General features: G+C 44.0%; 1 protein-coding gene and 1 non-coding gene across 8 annotated transcripts in view; one reads left to right on the top strand and one right to left on the bottom strand.

Moving 5' to 3' along the window:
- The window catches only part of klhl13 (kelch-like family member 13), a 59,276-nt gene that overhangs the window by 21,734 nt on the left and 16,040 nt on the right, over positions 1-21,502 (bottom strand). For 2 of the 7 annotated variants that reach the window (XM_028983450.1, XM_028983452.1), the window contains exon 3: positions 2,881-2,952. The exons of 3 other annotated variants lie outside the window; for them this stretch is intronic. In XM_028983450.1, the coding sequence (XP_028839283.1) occupies positions 2,881-2,952 (72 nt within the window). Of the gene's footprint in view, positions 1-2,880; positions 2,953-13,456; positions 13,733-21,502 lie in introns of those variants that run through there. 2 more of the 7 variants (XM_028983449.1, XM_028983453.1) reach the window with 2 other exon arrangements.
- Positions 1,382-1,454, top strand: trnac-aca (transfer RNA cysteine (anticodon ACA)). The gene has a single exon. It is a non-coding gene; the product is annotated as a tRNA-Cys (tRNA).

The raw sequence follows: 21,502 nt of genomic DNA, 5'->3' as shown, positions 1-21,502 counted from the left end.
TCAGGGACACAATGGTAGTAAGTGGGATTTGAACCTGGGTCTTCTGGTTCATAGGCGAGTGTGTTACCCACTAGGCTACTACCACCCATATCTGGTGTGTTCACTGGAAATCAGGTGTGAAACAACACAGATTATTTACAGGGTGCCAAGCGCTCCTCACAAAGGGTCCATTATCACCCGGTTAAGTTGATTTTCCCCGCAGGAAATTCGCTCAGAGAGGTCATGTGTTATTGGTTCAGATAAGAGAAAAATTACTGCAGGTCCATCTAGAGCAGGGTCATTTTGGTCATTTAGGCTGAAGCCACCAGCAATATGGTTGGGAAAATATTTTTTATTACAAATAAAAAAAAATATATTCAAATCTACTATTTTGAATCAACTTAGCTCTGCAAATCCAAAAGCAGGAGAGGCCCAAACTGTACCAAACTCATGCAACACACCGAACTCTGCATGACTTTGCAATAAATCTACTGAACCTGTAGCATTTCAGCAAGCACTGGGTGAACTCACAGAACCATCTCACCATTTTCGTCAAAGTTTCATTGTCATTTTGACAAACAGGCCACTACAATAAGGACTGTTGGGCAGAATCTGCTTTAGATGGGATGATGGTAACAGTCTGATTCCATTTGCAATTTGCACAGATGATTATAAGGTCATATGCTGCCTCAAATATGGAATGTTTATCAGACATCTACACATTTTTTTTAGATAAAAAAAAAAAAAAAAATCTAATGCATCACAACAGCCTCTCTTCATCTGCTTCAAAAAATGTGAATAAAAATAATCTCTGATTGATGACAGCAAATTTACGACTTACATTTACGCTTATGACATTTAACAGAGCTTACAAATCAATAGTTACAGGGACAGTCCCCCTGTAGACACTCAGGGTTAAGTGTCTTGCTCAGGGACACAACAGTGGTAAGTGGGGTTTGGCCTGCAGTTTATAAGTGCCCAGTCAGAGAGGATTAGGCTCACAAAAGGCAGAATGAAGCCTGAGCCTCCTCTCTGGTAACAGGGGCATCTTGTTGATGTGGGATGAGGAGACGCGTTATCCCCTCCTCTCTCTGCATCAAATAATGATTAAATGGTTTTGTACTTCAAAGACTGGGATTCAGTGAACCCAGAATGACAAGTCAGAATAGAGGAAAAGGCAGAGTTTCTCCTCCGGGGGAGGTGGGGGATATTAATGCCGCTATTTGTGTATAGCATGAAAGAGGGAGCTGTTTCTGATTGAGAGCTGGGTGGGAATAAACTAATCTGTATCTGAAAATACTAATATTAATTAGATGGACCCCCCATAATCGCCTGAACACTTAATTGCGATACATTTCTGATCCTCGAATCATCACTGTCTCAGTTTTTTCTGAATGCGCCAGGGCCAGTGACGCAATGGATAACGTGTCTGACTACAGATCAGAAGATTCTAGGTTCGACTCCTGGCTGGCTCGTGCATTTGTGTTCTTTTTGGGGCAGTGGTAGCCTAGCGGTTAAGGAAGTGGCCCTGTAATCAGAAGGTTGCCGGTTCGAATCCCGATCCGCCAAGGTGCCACTGAGCAAAGCACCGTCCCCACACACTGCTTTTGATCAAAATTATATTCATTTTTAAATTATTGATAAATGTAAATCAGACTTTGAACAGTTCTCCATTAAAAAGTAAACCTCAGAACTTCCAGCTGCTCAATACTCATCATGTCTTGTGAGGTACAGACATGAAATGTTGACTGATTGCAATTTGCTGTTATAGCTTTCCAATTAAAAAAAATGATGTCGCCTTTTAATTTATGTTCCCCTTTAATTAAATTTCACTTGCCAGCAGCAAGCCCTGTGGTGTGCATCCAGCTCCCAACAGGCTTAAAAATATTAATATTACACCCACAATTCAATCATGTCACAGAAAGAAAAGGTGACAATGTGTGCAAATGGCCGTGAACTACACACCTACACCATGATAAGTAACACATAACATGTTAAAGCTACATCAGCGCTCTGAAACCGGCGCATCTGATGATCTTTGATGTCGGGCGCAGGACCTACAACAGGGATCCGGTGGGTCACTGCCAATCTGCTTTCCAAATCCCTCTGAAAGCCCAGCAGACAGAGGTCTCAAAGGTGTCTTTCAATTCGCTTTGATATACGGGCCAATAGGGAGATTTCAAACATTTGGAAGTCTAAGTCTCAGCTGCAGGCCTGCTGGACCCACACCAGGGCAGCTCTTCACAAAACCCTGTCATTATTACGGGGCTGGCCTCAAAAGGGGGTTTATTTATCAGTAGGAGATAGGGGTAGGGGTGTCTGTATCACTGATATAAACCACAAAAACACTACTACAACACACAACACCGTCCCGGCACTCAAAAGCGGCTTTACATTCTCTGGACATTGATGCTGATATAATGAGGTACAGGAGGCTCACAATATTTCTAAAACCATTAAACATTTCAAGATAAACGTTTTTCCAAGGCGACAGCAATGCAACAGCCACAACTCAACCAATCAGCTTCTATTATGGCTGTGCTCCTCAGTTTGGTGTGTGAAAGGACAGTGGCAACTCATTTTCTTTTGATTCCTGAATTTTGGTTGGGTAAAATATAATTATAGCACAAACATCTCAGCCCTAACCCGGATCACATCAGCTCTAATTTATAAATGTATAAAACATTTGACCACTTCTGAACCCATTAGGTGCATTTTAATAGTCACAGGACTGAGCACCTTCCGGTTCCAAATGAAGGAAGTGAGGGTGAAGAGGAAGCCACAGAGTGCCAGGAGGACGGGCGATGCTAGATGCGGAGTAAATTATGAGATGTGGATGGAGGAAGTCTGAGGGAGTCACAGTCACATGACACAGCAAAAGCAGAGGATTGGTGCATTTACCCTGTCAGGTGATAAGTTGGAGAAGCAGCGAGGAGAGAGTGGGTTGTCCAAACCACAAAGGAGTGCTGATGGCTGCCAAAATGAAGGGAAAAATAAAGGAGAAAAAAAAAAAAAAAAAAAATACACAACCTGAGTCCCATCATCATCAACACACATAAATGAACATGTGCAAATGGAAGCCAAATATAGGCTGCAGTAATAAACTAAATCACGTTTGCATTAAATCACTTGCTACTTATATATACTTGATGAATAAATAACAATAATTACAACTGTGTTGAATATAAATACATCTAAGCTAGACCTGAACACACACAGTTGAAACATGACCGGGTCACACGCTCACACTCTCCGACCTTTCACCCGGACATGGTGGTGGTATCTGGCTTCATATAAGACAGTAACAACGAGGAATAACATACATATAGTAGGACGAGGGAAAGCCCAATACTAACAAGTAAATAAATTCCCATCCTGTTCTTGTGCACTAGGAGACAATTCTGAGCCTTAACCGTAGCTGAACCAAATTGTGCAGGGAAACATACTGATTGAGATAGTTCTCAAGCCCCCCCACAAAAAAAGAGACAAACAGAGTAACATGGGGGGATAATTAATCGCTTACATTGGATAGAGGCATCTGATAGGCCTTAATTGCTTGTGTGAGTTGAAGATAATGAAAATGTGTTTTACAGACTCAACCTTTCTTTCCCCACCCCGCACCCTCGGGGTCACTGGGAGATCAGGAGGAGGGCGTTGGGGAGGGGACAGCACTGCATTCAATACAGGTCTGACACCCTGCAAGGAGTGGGAGAGCTTCAGGCTGCTAAATTATGAAGGTTCTCCTCGCTTTCCAGGCCCACTGGGTTGTCTGCGAGTGTCATCATCCATAAACCACATTTTAAGTTGCATCCTCCCTCCTGCCCAGAAAACTGGCGCCTGTCTTAATTCATATTTAAGGCATCTGAATAATTGACCAGGGGTACATTTGACATGTGTTTCAGAGCATTAAAACACTTCATTTAACAAGGAAGCAAGAAAACACATTATTACTATCCATACTCCGATACACACACAAAAAAAATAAAAACAGGGAAAAATAATCATTTACAGAGAAGAAAATCTCCTGTTGATCTGGGTGAAATGTAGATGTAAAACGACAGTAGTCAGTAGACAGTAGAAAATCAGGGCTGATGCTTTCCCAAAACCTCTGCAACTCTGAAGCTCTCGAGTCACCTCGACACTACAAGTCCTGAAAGATACTCGCCATAATCATCTGCATTTTTATGGACATATGGGGATTAAGAACAAACAACTGGATCCAGTGATAATTCTTTCAGGAACCAGTTAGTCCCTCTTTATCGAATCCTACCCACATACACACCTTCCTATGATAGTGGTCTGGATCAGAGGGTGGGTGCTGCTGTTGCTGCTAGGGCACCCTTCCCCAAATCCAGCCCTACTGCAGAGATGCAGGTGGTTACCAAGGATATATTTAACATCAGACAGGCTGACCTTTGAGAAACAAACCTTGTTCCTTCACATGCATTTAAAAAGCCTTCAACAAAGTGTCATGAGAAAACAAGGAAAGGGACATCGTCTGTGGGCGTGTGATAATGCAGGAACAGGACGCAAAAATGTGACACAGAGGAAGGAAATGACTGTGATTAAGTAGACAGATGAATGGTCTCTTACATTACTTTAAAGCCCTGAGGTGGTTCCATTCAACAGGATATTAAATTAGATTTGACTTTCAACCTTTAGCTCCATGACATCATACCAGCCAGGCAGTTATATAATGGTTAATAAAATCTGGTCAGTTGAAAAGGCATAAACCGAACTTGTAGAGAGCTGGGAACCGGTTCCTCAAAAGAACACTATCAAAGGTGGACCCTCTTTAAATAATCCGAATTTTAAAATATCTATATATACAGAAACATGTTAGTCTAATGAAATGGGGCTAGGTGCTTTGTACACGCTCCACAATTCCTATTCCAGCTGTTGTATCAGAAGTGACAGAAGAAACATAGCACAGGTAATGTTGCCAGCATACCTCATGACCATAGGACAGTATCTTCAGAACACACTGTAACCACAGTGTATTAATGTTTGTAAAAAGTGTAAAAATGCTTTTGTTCTGACATAATAGGTCAAGCAGGAAAAACACAATGCTCACATGCTGAAATTGTCAGGCATCGTAGCAGATTGGGAAATGCGATCAATAAATTCCACTCCTGTGCAATAGTTTGGAATGACACTGGCTATGTTAAGTCATGCAACACAAAAACAAAAACAAAAACTCACACTTCATTGATCATTTTAGCGCGATTCTCTGGAAAATGAAACAAACAAAAAAAAAGGAATATTTGCAGTTTAATTTGTCCTAATATTTAAAACTCAGATAATGTGGAACATAATTTAATTTAAATGTATTTAAAAAACAAAGATTTGTAAATTTGTACATATATACAGACAGATACATATTTATCTTATTTTTTGTGCTGCTATTACCTTCTGCTTCTATCCACTTTCTGCCGTGACAAGTGCAATTTCCAACTTGTGGGACTAATAAAAGTTTATATCTTATCTTATCTTAATTGCAGACACTGTTACCTCTTGCAACATAAAATGTTTACTAATTTCAATGAAATTCAAAGCAATTTATTATCATAACCCAGATATTCAAGGTTCAGTTTATATTTGTTATAATAAACAGTTTACCTCTTAGTACTGGCTATCATATGTTAAACCTAACAGCACTCGTGTAGCATTTTGACCAGTGACATTGTAGTCCCGTGCATCACGTCCTGGTCATTTTAGTTGCATATACTGGTATTGCATAAACAGATTTGAAGTGTTGCACAGTATAGTGACACCAGTTATACATTGAAATATTTGGTGGAATAGTTTTGGCTGAATGCATGTAGAATTTTATTGTGGAGGTGGGTTTTAACAAGTGAGACTAGTTTTCTGTGTCCCGTCCCGTGCATCACACGGCAAGTTTTCAAACCGCTTGTATGGGTCGTAGTCCAGTGAATCGCGATGAGAATTGCCCTCTATTGCTTATTGTTTCGGGTAAGGAGAAATTGAAACGTGAAAGTGATTGTTTTGTCATTGTGATTCACAGCACAGCACATCCATACAACCATCATAACCCTTGGTGAGCAGTGAAAGGCGATCGGGGAGCAGCGTGTGGGGACGGTACCTTGCTCAAGGGGACCTCAGGTCCCCCTTCAATTATGAGTCTGCTTCCTTACCTTACCAAAGCTCAAAGCTTTAACCTATTTGTAAAGGCTGTCCACCCAACGAGTGAGCTAGTTGGGGGGGAAAAGGAGAACTTTTTGCAGCACACAACTAGTTAAAACCTACTAAAATAAACCAATTATCTTAGCCTGGTGGCAGATGACGTGCGCTAATTAGCTAATCTAATGCGTGTAGAAGGCATTAGAGAGAACACACTTTTCCTCCGCAGTCCCCAGTGTCCATGTTAAACTCCGTTAGCGTGCCGCTGATCCACCTCCGTCTGTCCGTCAGCAGGTGGGAGAACAGCAGCTGGACGGCTGACACTCGCTCCTACACACCCGAAGCTACCACGCACCCCCTGTACAAAACACGCACCAATTTGTTCAAGTTGGTCTTTCTGCTTGTAAAAGGTCAAAATGGTGATGGGAAAAAAAAAAGGAAAGAGAGGGAGAGACACAAGATGGGGTGTACAATGTCGTCCTTCCAAATGTAAAATTAGCATAACACATTTCGTTAATAATTCATTTTAATAAAAAGGATGGACGAGTGCCGGTACAGGGCCGCGGGGAATCGCTGGTTGCCGATTTCACGCTGGGCCTGGCTTCTGCCGCGCCTAAAGAACCCAGATATGCCCGACGACTGACCTTAACATATTCTCAAGCTTTCATCGCTCCACGTCCCTTTCAACTTTGCTGGTCCTGCGCCGGGCCTTCTAATTAGGCTTTGTGAAAAGCACACACACCACCCATTTAAAAAAATTACAAAAAATAAATAAAATCTTAACAGGAAGAAGGGATGGGTGTCTTGTCACCAAGATGAAAGACAGAGCAGGTGTCTGTGTGTGAAAGAGTGATCACTGGGTGTTCCAGTGTGCTTCAGTTGGCGCCCAGTCTACACACTCGAGCTGACCGTGTACAGTACAGCATGAGTCACAACATTAAAACCACTTACCTAACACTGTGTAGGACTCGAACAGTTCTTAACTGTTATCAATAGGATGGTTCAGTCCTGCAGGTTATAAGTGGAGCCTCCTCCAATGTTTTATCCTTTTTTTACATAAATTACACCATGACTATACCTCCATGAGCATTTTGCGAAGTGTGGCAGGACACCACATGTATCCTGAGGATATGTGACCTGGGGAGGTGGTGGCCTAGCGGGTAAGGAAGTGGACCCGTAATCGGAAGGTTGCCACTGGTGCCACTGAGCACTGCTCCCCGGGTGCCTGTCATGTCTGCCCACTGCTCACCAATGGTTATGGTGACTGCGAAATGTGTCCTCTGCTTTTAACCATGTGCTGTGCTGCAAAGTTTGACAATGACAATCGCTTCACTTAACATATTCTAACCTGCCCCTGTATTACTATACTCAGACAATATTATTTTATTTCCATATGAAAAAACATTTCTTACTCAAACCCTATTTTGTCTGAGTATTTATTTAATGGTGTGGAGTAACTGGGCTTATCTTGGTTGTGTGTGTGTGTGTGTGTGTGTGTGTGTGTGTGTGTGTGTGTGTGTGACATTTGTATGTAAAATTATGACTAGCTGAAGTGAAACGTTAGTAAGGCTTTATGGTCACGTAATCCCTTCCTACAGACTTTTCATCGTTGCCTTGCTTCACTCTTCGTCTCCTTCACATCACAGGGGGAGAGAAGACAGGGAGGATAGTGAGCAATGGATCATGCAGAGGCAGTAATATGTGACATCTCTTTAACACAGCAGAGAGGGGGAGAGGGGACACACACACACACACACACTAAGACACCATCCAGTTTTCTAGCCATGAAATGAGTCACATCATCAGATGTGATTTTTTTTTAGCATTTATCCCACTGCATTATCAACAGATTTGGCTTCCATTAAAAAAAAAAAGAAAGAAACTCCGGAAGAAAGCTATGCAAATGGAAGCGTGGTGAGCGCAGCCTGCAGTGAACATGAGGGATGGCAGATACGGCACTTACAGAGGATCACGTAGCAGGGAACTGTGACTAATTCTACAAAAACACAGAGTGAGAGTCCCCACCAACTTCACTTCCCAAAGGAAAGTGTTAAACCTTAATTACCCTTCACGGCCGCTGTTCTGTCCTTGTTTTACAGTCCAGTGGACCATTAAAAAATGTTTTTTACCCAATTAGATTGAGGTGGTGGTGGAACGCAACATCGCGCAAACAACGGACTCATCTGCCCGGCCAGATAGTGCTGTGTGTAAACACAAATTGGCAAATTATACTGAAAATATTTTGAAAAGTATCTTAAAATACAGTATGTATCCCAGTATCCCAGCGGCGACTTCATTTGGACAGTAGTAGCCTAGCGGTTAAGGAAGCGGCCCCGTAATCAGAAGGTTGCCGGTTCGAATCCCGATCCGCCAAGGTGCCACTGAGTAAAGCACCGTCCCCCCACACTGCTCCCCCGGCACCTGTCATGGCTGCCCACTGCTCACCAAGGGCGATGGTTAAAGCAAGAGGACACGTTTCATTGTGTTACCGTGTGCTCTACTGCAGTGTTTCACTCTGACAATCACTTCACTTTCAATGTTGTTTGTGCATGGCTGACAATCTGAACAATTCACAATGCAAACACAAATTATTAAAAAAAAAAAAAAACAGGCCAGAATCAAATCCAGGAATCTGTATATTAATAAAGTAACGTCTGATTCGATTTTTGAATTGATTTACATCATTTTTTTCTGATTTTGCCAAACTTATCTTGCACAGCGGGTTCATTTGCTCCACGTCGCTTTGGCCATAATCAATAGGGTGACCAGATCCCTCTTTCCCTAAAGGTATCCTCTATTTGAGACATGGAAATTGCCTCTGGACAGGTATTAAGAATAAGAACCAGCCATCCGTCTTCGGTGTTCAGCCATATCGCTCTTTACTTTTTAGATGCCCAGTGCCTCAACTGACCTGTGTCTACATTTAAATGTAATGTAAATATACACACAAAAGATGTCAATTTGCCATTTTTATGAACGTGAAAATTGCCCATAGCTGATCCCCGAGACTGAGCTGAAACAAATAAACTCGCTCGTACTCACAAATTAAACATACTGCAAATGTCCTACTTTCTTATCTTATACCCTTTTCATGCGCCCGCAAAATCTGGTGGGGTTTAATCCTACAGCCTCCTAAACCCAAACATGCACGCGGTCCCAAAAAACGCATCGCTGACCAGCAGGTGAGCATTGTTTCAGCTGCACTCATTTCTACTCGGCCCGATCCGAACAACATGCTCGCTGCGGGCCCATTACATTGGTGGCTTTAATCTCATAACTCCTTTTTCTTGGTTCCAGTTCATGGTTGAAATAGTAAAGTATGATTGAGAGAGTGTGTGTGTGTGTGTATGGGAGAGCATGTGTGGTAATGGAGCAGTAAAGGCGAGGCCATGTTGCAGCCCTAGGCTACAGTACATGGCTTCTGTAAAATGAGTACCAGAGAAACGAGCGTCATTATGACCCCACAACACAATGACACTGGATGCCTGTTTTCTCTTGTAGCAACCAGATAAAATTGGGAATAGGGAGGAAAAGGTGAAAGATGCAGAAAGAGGAAGCACTAGAAGCAGACAGACACTGCCGGATGTGAACAAACAACACAATCATCCATTCTGATCGAATGTTTGTCGTTCAGCAGGGTAGGATGGCGGCATTTTACAGAAAAGTGCTTCCAAGGAATAACAAAAGAAGTCAGGCTCAATTTGGCCTGAGACGGTGAAAACAAAGATGCCCGTCAGAATGATTTTCTTAGCTGTCAGGACACAATGTCCTGTAAGTGGAGCAGCGGGGGGAAAAGATCAAATCATTTGAAGGAATATTGCTGAGACACACCAGAATGCTTTTACGGGGATGAAAGCCGATGGTTACAGGACCGGACCACCCTCACCAAACGGCGGACCCCGAAACCACCCCACAGTCACACATTTCTAACAATGTTTGAATTATCAGCATTTCACCGTGGCCTAGTGGGTAACACACCCACCCACGAACCAGAAAACAGGCTCTAACCCATCGTCTCCCTGAACATGATGACTTAACCCTGAGTGTCTCCAAGGATACGGTCCCTGTAACTACTAATGGTAAGTCCGCTAAATGTCATAAAAGTAAAACTTTCATTCTTAATAACAAATCGGAAACAACAATGTGATGGATACAGCATAAGCAAATCAATTTGTATGGCTCAAGGAAAGAGGCCTACAGCCAAGGGATTTCAATCTGACTTAACTACACCAGCGTTTTCTAATGAACAACAGCAGACGTTCAGGAAGTAAAACCATTTCCAATTCCAGATGAGCAGTAAATGAACCAGCAGCAAACTACTTTAGACCTGGTAAAACACCACCAACTGAAAGGCATTTACCGGTCCTCGCTCTCACAAACCTAAATCCGAACCCGGAAGCAGCTCAGCGCCACTCTCTGTCCCATCCTCGTCTGTTTCTCCCCCTTTTCTTCAGACAGAGATTCCCTGAGGCGTGCATGACACCATGTCCACCCAACGGCTGGAGCAAGACAAAGACCCAAGACTAATTGGCAGTAAGTGTCATTTCAATAAGAGTCGATAGAAATATTCAACAAAAAGACAGAACAATCCATCCTGGCGTGTTTCATGCTTGAGAAACGGAAAAATCACCTCCTTCCCCCCCCCCGACTCCTCATACTGGGGATTTAGGACGCCGCATTTGTGAAAACAGAAAAAGGCTGAAAACGGCGAGACTGGTGCGGCTGTAATGCTCTTCACTGAACAGGCCACAATAGGAGTGCAGACGCGGCTGAAAAGAAAGCGCGTTCTCAGAGCCCGGAGCATCCGCGAGAGCAAGAGACACCGCGTCAACACATTTCCACGCACCTCTCCACCCGCTCGCTCCGCTCATGCAGCGGCACGTTAAGTTGGGCTGCATAATCTGCCGCTGAGTTTAAGTAGGGAGGAGCGAGACAGGGACGGAAGGAAATGCGGGGGAAGGCGGGGTGCATTTTCTCTCCCTGATGAACCTGATGTGTCTCCTCCCTCGGCCAACACTGTTCACCTCGTCCTCTCGAGTGTGAAATCTGCTCTGTTATATTTAGAGCATGGAGAGGGACAGAGGGACAGGGACACACAAAGTTTTCACTGTTGGTGAGGACAAAGTATAAAAGTTATTTTTAAAAAAAGTTATAAAATTATTGTATGTATGTTATTAAAGGTCCCCTATTATAAAACATTATCTCACAAAGTGAAGCTAACATTTAATAAGTTCCCCTAGCCTGTCTGCAGTGGCTAGTAATGGCGATATGAGTAAAGTGTGCTTTGGTCATTCTGCTTCGCCGTTCAGGGAGCTCAGATGGTAGAATCTGGAATTTGGCCTCTTGTGATGTCATAAAGGGAAAGGTTAACTCCCCTGACTGAGAAGGTAGCATTTAAAAAAAAACAAAAAAAAAAACACTGATAACCAGGTTAATAAGCAGACTGATAAACATTACGTCATTTAAACGTCATTTATCCGATTCTTTTATTTCTATATATATATAAAATATAGGGAAGGAGTAATTCCTCTGCATTGTGCAAAATGCGGCTTGCAGTTCTGGTCCACGCGGGCCTGAATGAATTAGGTCCCATGGGTGAAGTTTTAAAAGTTTCACTTCAGGAATCTATTGCAGGGAATATAATATAAAACAGCGCATGTGATGTTTCATATCTGTGAGTTAAACAATGACAATGTGCCAAAAAATCGTGTGTCTATGAGCCATTGCTATACAGCGTAAACATTAGCTCATAGTACCGTGGCCACAAGCTAGCCCCACCCCCACCCTCCACCTTGTCCCGCCTCTCTCCGCCTCATTAGAATTTAAATCAAGACACAGAAACGGTACGTCCCGGGAAAATGTCATTGGTTCAAAGTGGCTGTAAACTAGGCTGAATTTCAAAAAGAGACTCGAGATACAGTATTGGTGGACCACTAAGACCCGTATCAAACGTAACATTTTTTCATGTCATGGGACCTTTAAAAAGATTATTTAAAAAAAACTTTAGCTTGATGTGACATGATCTTCAGAGCAGCAGCCCCCAACCACCGGGGAAAATGTGGTACCAGGATGCACAGGAAGAACATATTTCTAATGTATTGGCTACTGGACAATGCGGGCTCCCAGTCGCTCTTCTTTGTCATGCAGCTTTTCACGCGTTACTATGTGCGTGCATGACGATCAGACATGAAAGCAACCCCTGTTAAAAAAAAAAATGATAAAAAATATGAAAGAGCGCTTCGTAAAGACATTTGGCTCCCATTATGATATCAATACAGCACACACACACACACACACACACACACACAGACATACTGGGAAATTAAGCCTTGACCTCCTCCTTTGAAATGGACCCCCCCCCAAATCCGAAGTCTCTCTCTCCATCCTGCACTCCTACACAGGACAGAAGAGGGTCCAGGCTCTGGTTTACTTCAGTAGGAGGGAACAGCTACACACAAACCACCACTTCCACATCCTGTTCCCGCATCCTCCACTCACAGTCCCGTAACATCTCCATCCAAAGCGAACCTATAATCAGCTGCCGGCCATAAAATCCGTCTAAAGACACGGTACACAAAGTTGGGCAGCTAAAATAGTAACAGGGCCGGGCCACTGCATTCTGATGGTTGGGGCAGGGAAGGGCGTTTCTACATTTCCAGTAAACATGATGCACGGCGAGGAGAGGACCCGGCACCCACGCCGACCCGCTCCTGTAATAAACTAGCGTTTATCTCGCTGACCTTCACCATCACTAATCCTGATCCCAGGTTAACGCTCACAACAAACCCCGTAACTCGCTGGACTCTGGATCCTGGGGGGGGCGGGGTGGGAATGAAGATCCTAGATCCTTTCACTAATTAAAGCAGGAGGCTTGTGCTAATTGCCATGATAACACTGTTATGCCCGCCGCTGTGGCTCTTCATCACGACACACACACACACACACACACACACACACACACACACACACACACACACACACACACAGAGAGAGAATCGGAATCAGGAGGCCGGAGGCATCCCAGCATCCTCCGTCTAGCGCAGCCCTTCCCCCCCATCACCAGTCAACACTGACGGCCTCTCGACACGGGGACGCGCCACAAAAGGCGGGCTCCTCCCGAGCCGATAAACGCACGCTTTACGGTCCACGTCGAACGCCGACACGGACCGCTTCCTTTTCCGCTCGGCACGTGTAAAATGATGGAGCGCCATCGCGATACTGTCACCCAATTAGCGCGGCGTGGAGACGGGGAGGGGGCGCTGCCGCCACCGACCCCCAAAACCGCGAGTCATTCGCGTGGAAAAGGGAGGAAAAGTGAACCGGCGCTCGTACTCACATGTAGGCCGGGGAGAGCGGGGAGGACCTGGACGTTTTAAGGACGGGCACCGGGAATTTCCAGCTGACGGGAGAACCGCTCTTCCATTTCAACGGCATGTTGCTGTCGTCACCACCCGAGAGCCACAACAGCAGCGGCGGCAGCAGCAGCAGCAGCGACGATAACGACGGGGAACAGGGCGTCCATTACACACAGCCCCGCGGCCGAGCAGGGGGCGGCAGGACGCGGCCGGCGGAGCTTTTTTTTTTTTTTATACCGAGGAATGGATGAGGTCCCACCGCTGCCTGCAGATAGATACGCCGGTGGAGCGGCGAGGCATCTCCGGAGACCGGTTCGAATTTAAAAAAAAAAAAAAGATTACTATATATATATTTTTTTTAATCCGGCGGGGAAAGGCGCACGGTGTCCGGCGGAGAGACGATGCTGCCGGTGCTGAGCCACCTGGTCTGAAGGCGAGTCGACCGCAGTGCCGGTTTATTATAGCGGAGCGGAGAGAGAGAGAGAGAGAGAGAGAGAGAGAGAGAGAGAGAGAGAGAGAGAGAGAGAGAGAGAGAGAGAGAGAGAGAGAGGGAGGAGCGGGGAGAGAGAGAGAGAGAGAGAGAGGAGCGGGGAGAGAGAGAGAGAGAGAGAGGGAGGGAGGAGCGGGGAGAGAGAGAGAGAGACGGAGCTCGAGCTGCACCGATGATTTACACCTCAAATGCGTCTCCGGAAACGCTAATATTAATATTATTCTACAATATTACAATGAACCGGATAGTTTTTTTTATTTATTTATTTCAACCTTACAAATTACAATGTTCTATAACCGAACATTATCAAGCCCCCGCAGATGTCAAACAGTAGAAATGAAAACGTTTAAAATTGCTCAATGCAGCTAGTTACAATGATAATTCGTGAAATTATCGATTATTATTCATCAAATTATAATTTGTTAATTTGTGATTACATTGTGTATTTTGATTATGTGCTGTTAAAAAATACACTGGCTGATGTCTGTACCACAACAAAGTGTGGAAAAAAAGTCAGTGCCAAACAATACAATTGTTTTTTTATCAGATATAACTCTATTGTATTGGACTGACTCGTATCTTGACGTGTGTGTGGCATCGTGCAAGCAGCACTGTTCGCCAAACCGAGACGAGTTCCCAGTTCCCCCGCTGTCAGGGCGGCGAGCGACGCAGCTCGTTTGTGCGATTACGGGCCGGGATATCTACTGGGCATGTCTGGTTGCGACGAGCTGTCGGTGCGGCCCGATGATCAGTTCACGTTGAAGAACTGAGGAGTGCTCCAGGACGACACTCTGTCAAGTCATTTGTAAACATGAACTTGACCTAATATTTCTGTACTGTTCCCACAGTTTTGTTATGCAGTGCCGGCTCACACGTAAATCTACACCTTTCAGAACGTATATAAAACGTCTGAAAGGTGTAAAACCCCCCGCGCCACCATTTCCCCATGAGCCACGAAAGGATAAGTAAAGTGAAGTGATTGTCACTTGTGATACACAGCAGCACAGCACACGGTGCACACAGTGAAATTTGTCCTCTGCATTTAAAGCATCACCCTGAGTCAGCAGTGGGCAGCCATGACAGGCGCCCGGGGAGCAGTGTGTGGGGACGGTGCTTTGCTCAGTGGCACCTCAGTGGTACCTTGGTGGATCGGGATTCGAACCTGCAACCTTCTGATTACGGGGCCGCTTCCTTAACCGCAAGGCCACCACTGCTACCACTGCGTTGGAATCCATGCATACTTGCCCCGCCCCAACCACTGAACCACCTCAAGCTGGAGATACCCATCAGAGTCTCCATTTCAGTCTTTAATCTCATGGGAGGTGGATCTGCTGAGCAAGCGTTTTCTCCCCCAACATCTCCCTACTCATCACCACCCAGTCACATCTCAGCCTTTCCACCAGTATCATCCAATCACAGCTCAGCACTGAGCCATTTCACCTGATACTGGTTTCCTCGTCAGTAGCTCAACCACTTTGAAGCATGAATAATATAAATAAACAAACTATTAACACACTCCCCCGAGACAAAAAAGGAGGGACCGCGGTGTCCCTGCCTCGTGACCAGTGTTGTTCGCACGAGGAGCCGGAGGTTGAAGTGGGATCATGCTTTATAGGTTTTGTGTGTTTGAGTGTGTGTGATAAAAACAGGACAAGTGTGGTGGGGGACAGACAAAAGACAATCTGGGGGGGATTCAGCCCCTCTTTGTCTCCCGGGTCGGGGCCGAGCTCGGACAGATAATAACACATTAAAGAGGACAAACGAAAGAAAATGAATTCAAAATGTGTCGTATGTGTTCAAAGCTTTTCGAGAGCACAATGACCCGGACTCCTCTCACGGCACAAATGCCAATTAACATACACGCCATAAAAAGACGGTCAAGAAGCAATGCGATAAATGTGCGCACAGACACACTTAATCCATAACACACTCATTTAGAGACTCATCTTTAACAGAACAGAACGACAAACTAGGTCCAGTTCTTATTAAACAGCAACACTAAAGTTTCTGACAATGACAGTTTATTAATCCAATTCTCACTTCGTCATTTGCAGTCAGTGGTGACATTTACTCTCATCCACCCACACCCACACGCACATGTAGCCTCCACACACCCACCTCGAAATCCCAACGCACACATATACTTCTACTGCATCGCATTCTGTAAGGTTTCTCTTGTTTTCTCATTTAGTCCCATTTCAAGCACTGATGGGATGAGGACGAATGAACCAAGCGGTCCTGTTTTGCTGGACAGCGCATTCTGCAGAGCAAAACTGACCCATAAAATCAATGATCTGGCTTGGAGAGGACACTGGGGATTAAAAACCATTTTCAAAATGAAAATAACATTATGCCAAAGTCTCTTAGATCAGGGTGGATTCTGGTTCAGGCATCAGCGATGAGGACAGGAGCATTATTTTGAGGGATCCTGTGGTTTTAAATAAAAATCCTCTCTGCTCTTAGACGGGGCGGAGCTTTCCACCTCCAACCAAGGACAGTATCCACCTATAACATGGGGACCTTTTCCAAAGTGACACTGTACAGCCACGCATTTCAAAAAGCTGCACTGACATCCAGTAACTGAGAATGATAAATGCCGTAAATGTAGAAAAAAAAAAAAAAAAAAAAAAAAAGTCCTCACCAAACTCAAGTACATCTGCAGGTGTGCGAAAGTGCTAAAAAGTATTATAGGTGTTTGCGTGCTTTATAATGCGGTCACAATAATGTCATGTTGCTTCTCATAGGAGCACAGCATCATGCTTTCCTTCATACTAACAAGTTTAAATAATAAAGTGAAAGTGAAGTGATTGTCATTGTAAGACACTGCAGCACTGCACACGGTGACACAACAAAATGTGTCCTCTGCTTTTAACCATCACCCTTGGTGAGCAGTGTGCAGCCATGACAGGCGCCCGGGGAGCAGTGTGTGGGGACGGTGCTTTGCTCAGTGGCACCTTGGCAGCTCAGGATTCGATTACAGGTCCGCCTCCTTACCACTCCCACTTTGAATGTTGAGTGATGTTTCTTATACAACAATCTAAGGTAAAATCAAGATCTTAAAGCACAAAGGAAAGAACATGGAAAATTATCCCAGTACCAACACTCTTGTAAACAACTGCCAACATGCATGGGAGTCCAAGTTCATTCATGAGTGGGAGAGAAATATGAAAAATTTATTCAGTCCAATCACAGTGTAATTAGGCTAAATAAAATCTGTTTTTGCACACTTCCTTCACACACCATTTATACACACACACTTGCAAGTGTAATGACTGTGGAAAAAAAAAAAAATAATATTCATTATTAAATAATCTAATCTTTCTGACGTAGGGGTGAAATGTCTTTTGACAAAAATTGATGATAAAAAATTGCCCCAGACAAATTTGATTGTCGAATATTGTTGCTAGAATTATTTCTAAACTGAGTGAAGCCGATTTCAGACCAAACACAGCATGCACTTCAGGGCTCATTTCAGGGAGGTGGCCACTCTCCCTGTCCCTCCACCACGATGCTCCACTGAACTGGTAACAGTGATCATAACTTTGGTCCTCGAGTGCAGCTTCTGATTGGCTTTCTTGGCAAAATAAGCCTATTTGTCTAACAAGGATTAAATGAACAGGCAACACACTCAGTGATCCACACATACACACGTTCTGTCTCATCCAGTCATGTTCACGCTTCTCTCAAGTGCACGATATACACACTACTGCATGCTCTTGTTTGCTTGCTCTAGTTTCTGGAATATTTTATTAAATTTGCAGTCTTGTTAAATTTCCCCAATGATTCTGTAATCAAAATAAATCTCCAATCCAAAGAACTTTTGTGCCTACGTAGAACAGTGCCAGTAAATTCATTGGTTTGGCTACAATCAGCAGAGACTGAATCTTCAATCTGCTGTTATTATTTTTTTGGGAAAGTTTAAATTCAGTAAATTAAACTTACAATTTCAAAGTGAAGACAGCATCTGAGATGAATTAACCTATACTGAAAAAATACTGACAAAGTGTCAATAGGGCTACTATATAATATAAACTATTTAGAATTAATATACTATAAAAAAAGAACTGTTCAAAACCTATGAAAAGCAAACAAGACTTTGGTTTTGAAGGATGGTGGTTTAAAAAAAAAAAAAAAAAAGCCATTAAGCCAGTAAACAAATAAATATGCCACAGCAAAAGGCATTATTGCATTATTTAACTAATTAACATTTAAAGAGTGCGTGAAACAAAGGGCACAATAAAGTGGATACCACGCTTGAGACTGCAAACAGAGAAGTCATCTGATTGTGAGGCTGGAAAGCAGAAGCGTATAAATGAATTATGTCCAGTCGCAGTCTCTGGCCGCAAGATCTCCATCACTCCGTCTCCACTGTGCGAGCTCCTCTCTGCCTTCCCTGCTCCCTCAGGACTAAAGCAGCACAAATTAGTTTGGGGCGGATCGGTATGAGATTATACACAACCACATTTACACAACCATCTTCGCTGGTGCATTATTTTAATCTGAGTAAACTATTTTAGAGGTTGAGCCAAAACCAGGCTTAAATGTAATCATTTTACAAGATTTAGCGTTTGAAATTGAGCACTGAAATATTAGCCCTCTCTGTAAATTATAAAACATACTCTAGCAAGCCTACTGTGAAACCCCGAACTGAATTTGAAATAATAATGACATTTCTTGTTATGGTCTGAAAATGCACCATTTCTCAGGTGAGCGAATGTGTGGTGTGAAATGAGCAGACAAAACTGGCTGATAGCCGGCTGGGTAATTTGGTTGCCCTACAAAAGGAAACGTGCGAAGTCCCCAGCGGCCGGGCTACCGCTTCGCACGGCTCCGCCTGTTTTGGATGTGCAACGCTTGCCGCTTTTATGATAAGGCAGGAGTGCTATACAATAAGGTGCTGCGAGGCTGTCTGGGTGATAGGCAGCTCAGCAGGGGATCTAGCTTCTGTAGCTCTGTGATAAATTGGCCCATTTGAGGCCCTGCAAGAGATACTTGAGTTAGCGCGCTAATCAGGGTCGAGAAGAACCACCGAAGGCAAGGTCCGACAAATTAAGAACAATTCAAAAATCAATGGATTCCTTGACTAGAGACAAATCCCGAGTCCTGAGAGGGCATCTTGAGATTGCTCGGAGAAAGGAGTTGGACAAAGCCCACAAGACCAAACCCTAGACAAGCATTTTCCATCTTAATTTGCAAGTAGATGAAAAGACTGACATTGCGAAATTTGTTTCGAAACACCAGATATGTTGAGGGCCACTGTTCAACAAACCAAAATGTGTGCCACTGCACTCGTCAGACTTTATTAAAGCAATACGTCACTGTGGGCTGTGGGGTGCAGTGATTTCATTATGGTTAAAGGTCACTGTCAGGCACGACTATATCAGGTATGATCGATATCACTGCCACTCGCAGCCAAGTGGTATTTTCTTGAACTTGATTAAATACAACATTAAACCACAGTTAGATCTAATATGACTTTTTTTATTGGTGCTGAGAATTCCTGAGTCACATTGCTGTTTGGTTAATCCTTCATTCCCCTCAGCACATGTATGCTGTTACACAAAATGGTGATGGGGCGTCTACCTTTTATAACTCCTGATTGAATGCCAAAGCCCTCCAGACTGTGTCTAATGATATTTTCGACCAAAGTGGGGAAGTTCAGCGGGGGAACGCAGCTGTCCGAACGAGGTGGTCACCAGAAGGCACAGTCCTGTCAGTGTGATTATGAAGGCCGGGTGAGTGTGCTCACAAGAAGTTAACGCGACGAGTCGGTGCTCAGAGCTACACACTGCGCTTTCAGCGCAATGACCTTAAACGGGACTAGGACAACCGACTGTACTGCAAGCTGAGTGGGAAGCTCATCTGAACAGAACTGACACCTTTTTCCTGCAGGAGTGCGCTCCAACGTGACCACGGAAACATGTGACGTTTCATCTCTGACCACTGGCCCCCATGACACATCCATCTGGATCATCAAGAAACACCAAAAATCTGTTGTTTTGCAGAATGAAGAATTAGCTGGCTCATAATCACGTTCATTTTACTCTGCCACGTGATGTGGTTTGGCAGACTGCAGCTTCACAGCAATAAATCAGATAAATCAAAGATCAAAATGCATCAGAGATCAAATTTATGAGAGAAACCAGAGAAATTTTAACTATGCGTTGTTAAAATATTACATAAGGGAACACACCAATTCTCTCTGTTTCTGTACCGACTGAGTCACCGGCCATACACATCACTGCGGGCAGATATCGGACTTGTTGGTCTACTGGCAAATTAGATGGCCTTCACAAAGGGAAGAATGTGATGTAAATCAGTTGAGTCACAAACTCTGTGGTGTCAGGTCATCTGATGGTACCCACTGACACCTATTATGACACCTACCACGACATCAAGGTGTAGCTGATATGCACCAAACGGTGCCATCTCAGGTCTCTAAACATGTGATCAGGGGCTGTAACTCCAAACGTCCATGATGGTAGGGTGATAGTAGTGGGTAAAACACTTGCTCACGAACAACATGATCACAAAGTCACAGGTTCAAACCCTACTTACTACCCTTGCGTCCCCGAGCAAGACACTTAACCCTGGGTGTCTCCAGGTTCACGGTCCCTGCAACTATGACTGCAAGTCACTGTCTGCTAAATGCCATAAATATAAATATGACCCTTTTGTAGAAGTCAGAACAGTGATCCATACAGACCGCAACCTGTTTCTGCCTTTATCGGTGCAGGCTGCTCTCATTACATCACCAGTGCAACAAAAACCCATTTTTCATTTGAGAATTACCACCACAACACATAAATCATGACATCAATATTTCCTTTAGTAATTGAATGCTAATTTCTTTGGGTCCAACCTTGACACAAGGGGAGCGTTCACAAAAATGTCAAACTCACAAATTAGCAAATTAGAATGCTTGATTATCTAATCTGCATGACTGGTTTGGTAGTGGATGACTAAACCAGATTTAGTATGTGCGGTGTTTGCTGATGGCCCCATATTAGATATTATGAGAGGGGGGCAGTGGTGGCTCTAGCGAGTAAGGAAGTGGACCCATAATTGAAAGGTTTCCGGTTTGAATCCCAATCCGCCAAGGTGCCACTGACCATAGGACCGTCCCCACACACTGCTCCCTCGAGGAGATGGAAGCTTGCAGTGCACATGCGTGTACAACCTTTACTCATTAGGCTTCAGTGGTGGGCTAGAGTGTAGGGAAGTGGACTTGTAACCAAACAGTTGTGGGTTCAAATCCCAAACCACCAAGGTGCCACTGAGGTCCCCTTGAGACAAAGCACTGTCCCCACACACTGCTCCCTGGGCTCTTTTCATGGCTGCCCACTGCTCACCAAGGGTGATGGTTAATTGCAGAGGACACATTTCGTTGTGTCACCGTGTGCTGTGCTGCAATCATCACTTTCACGTTCTGTGAATCATAAATAACAAATAACATGAAAAATTGTGATCGGATCCAAACCATGCACTAGAAGAATTGTAACACCCCTATTCTCTGCAGCATAAAAAGCAATGGCCT

The sequence above is a fragment of the Denticeps clupeoides genome, chromosome 6 (genome assembly GCF_900700375.1).
Source record: "Denticeps clupeoides chromosome 6, fDenClu1.1, whole genome shotgun sequence".
NCBI classification, from domain to species: domain Eukaryota; kingdom Metazoa; phylum Chordata; class Actinopteri; order Clupeiformes; family Denticipitidae; genus Denticeps; species Denticeps clupeoides.
Note: the sequence above shows the minus strand (reverse complement) of the source record. Positions and strands in the feature narration are given on the sequence as shown.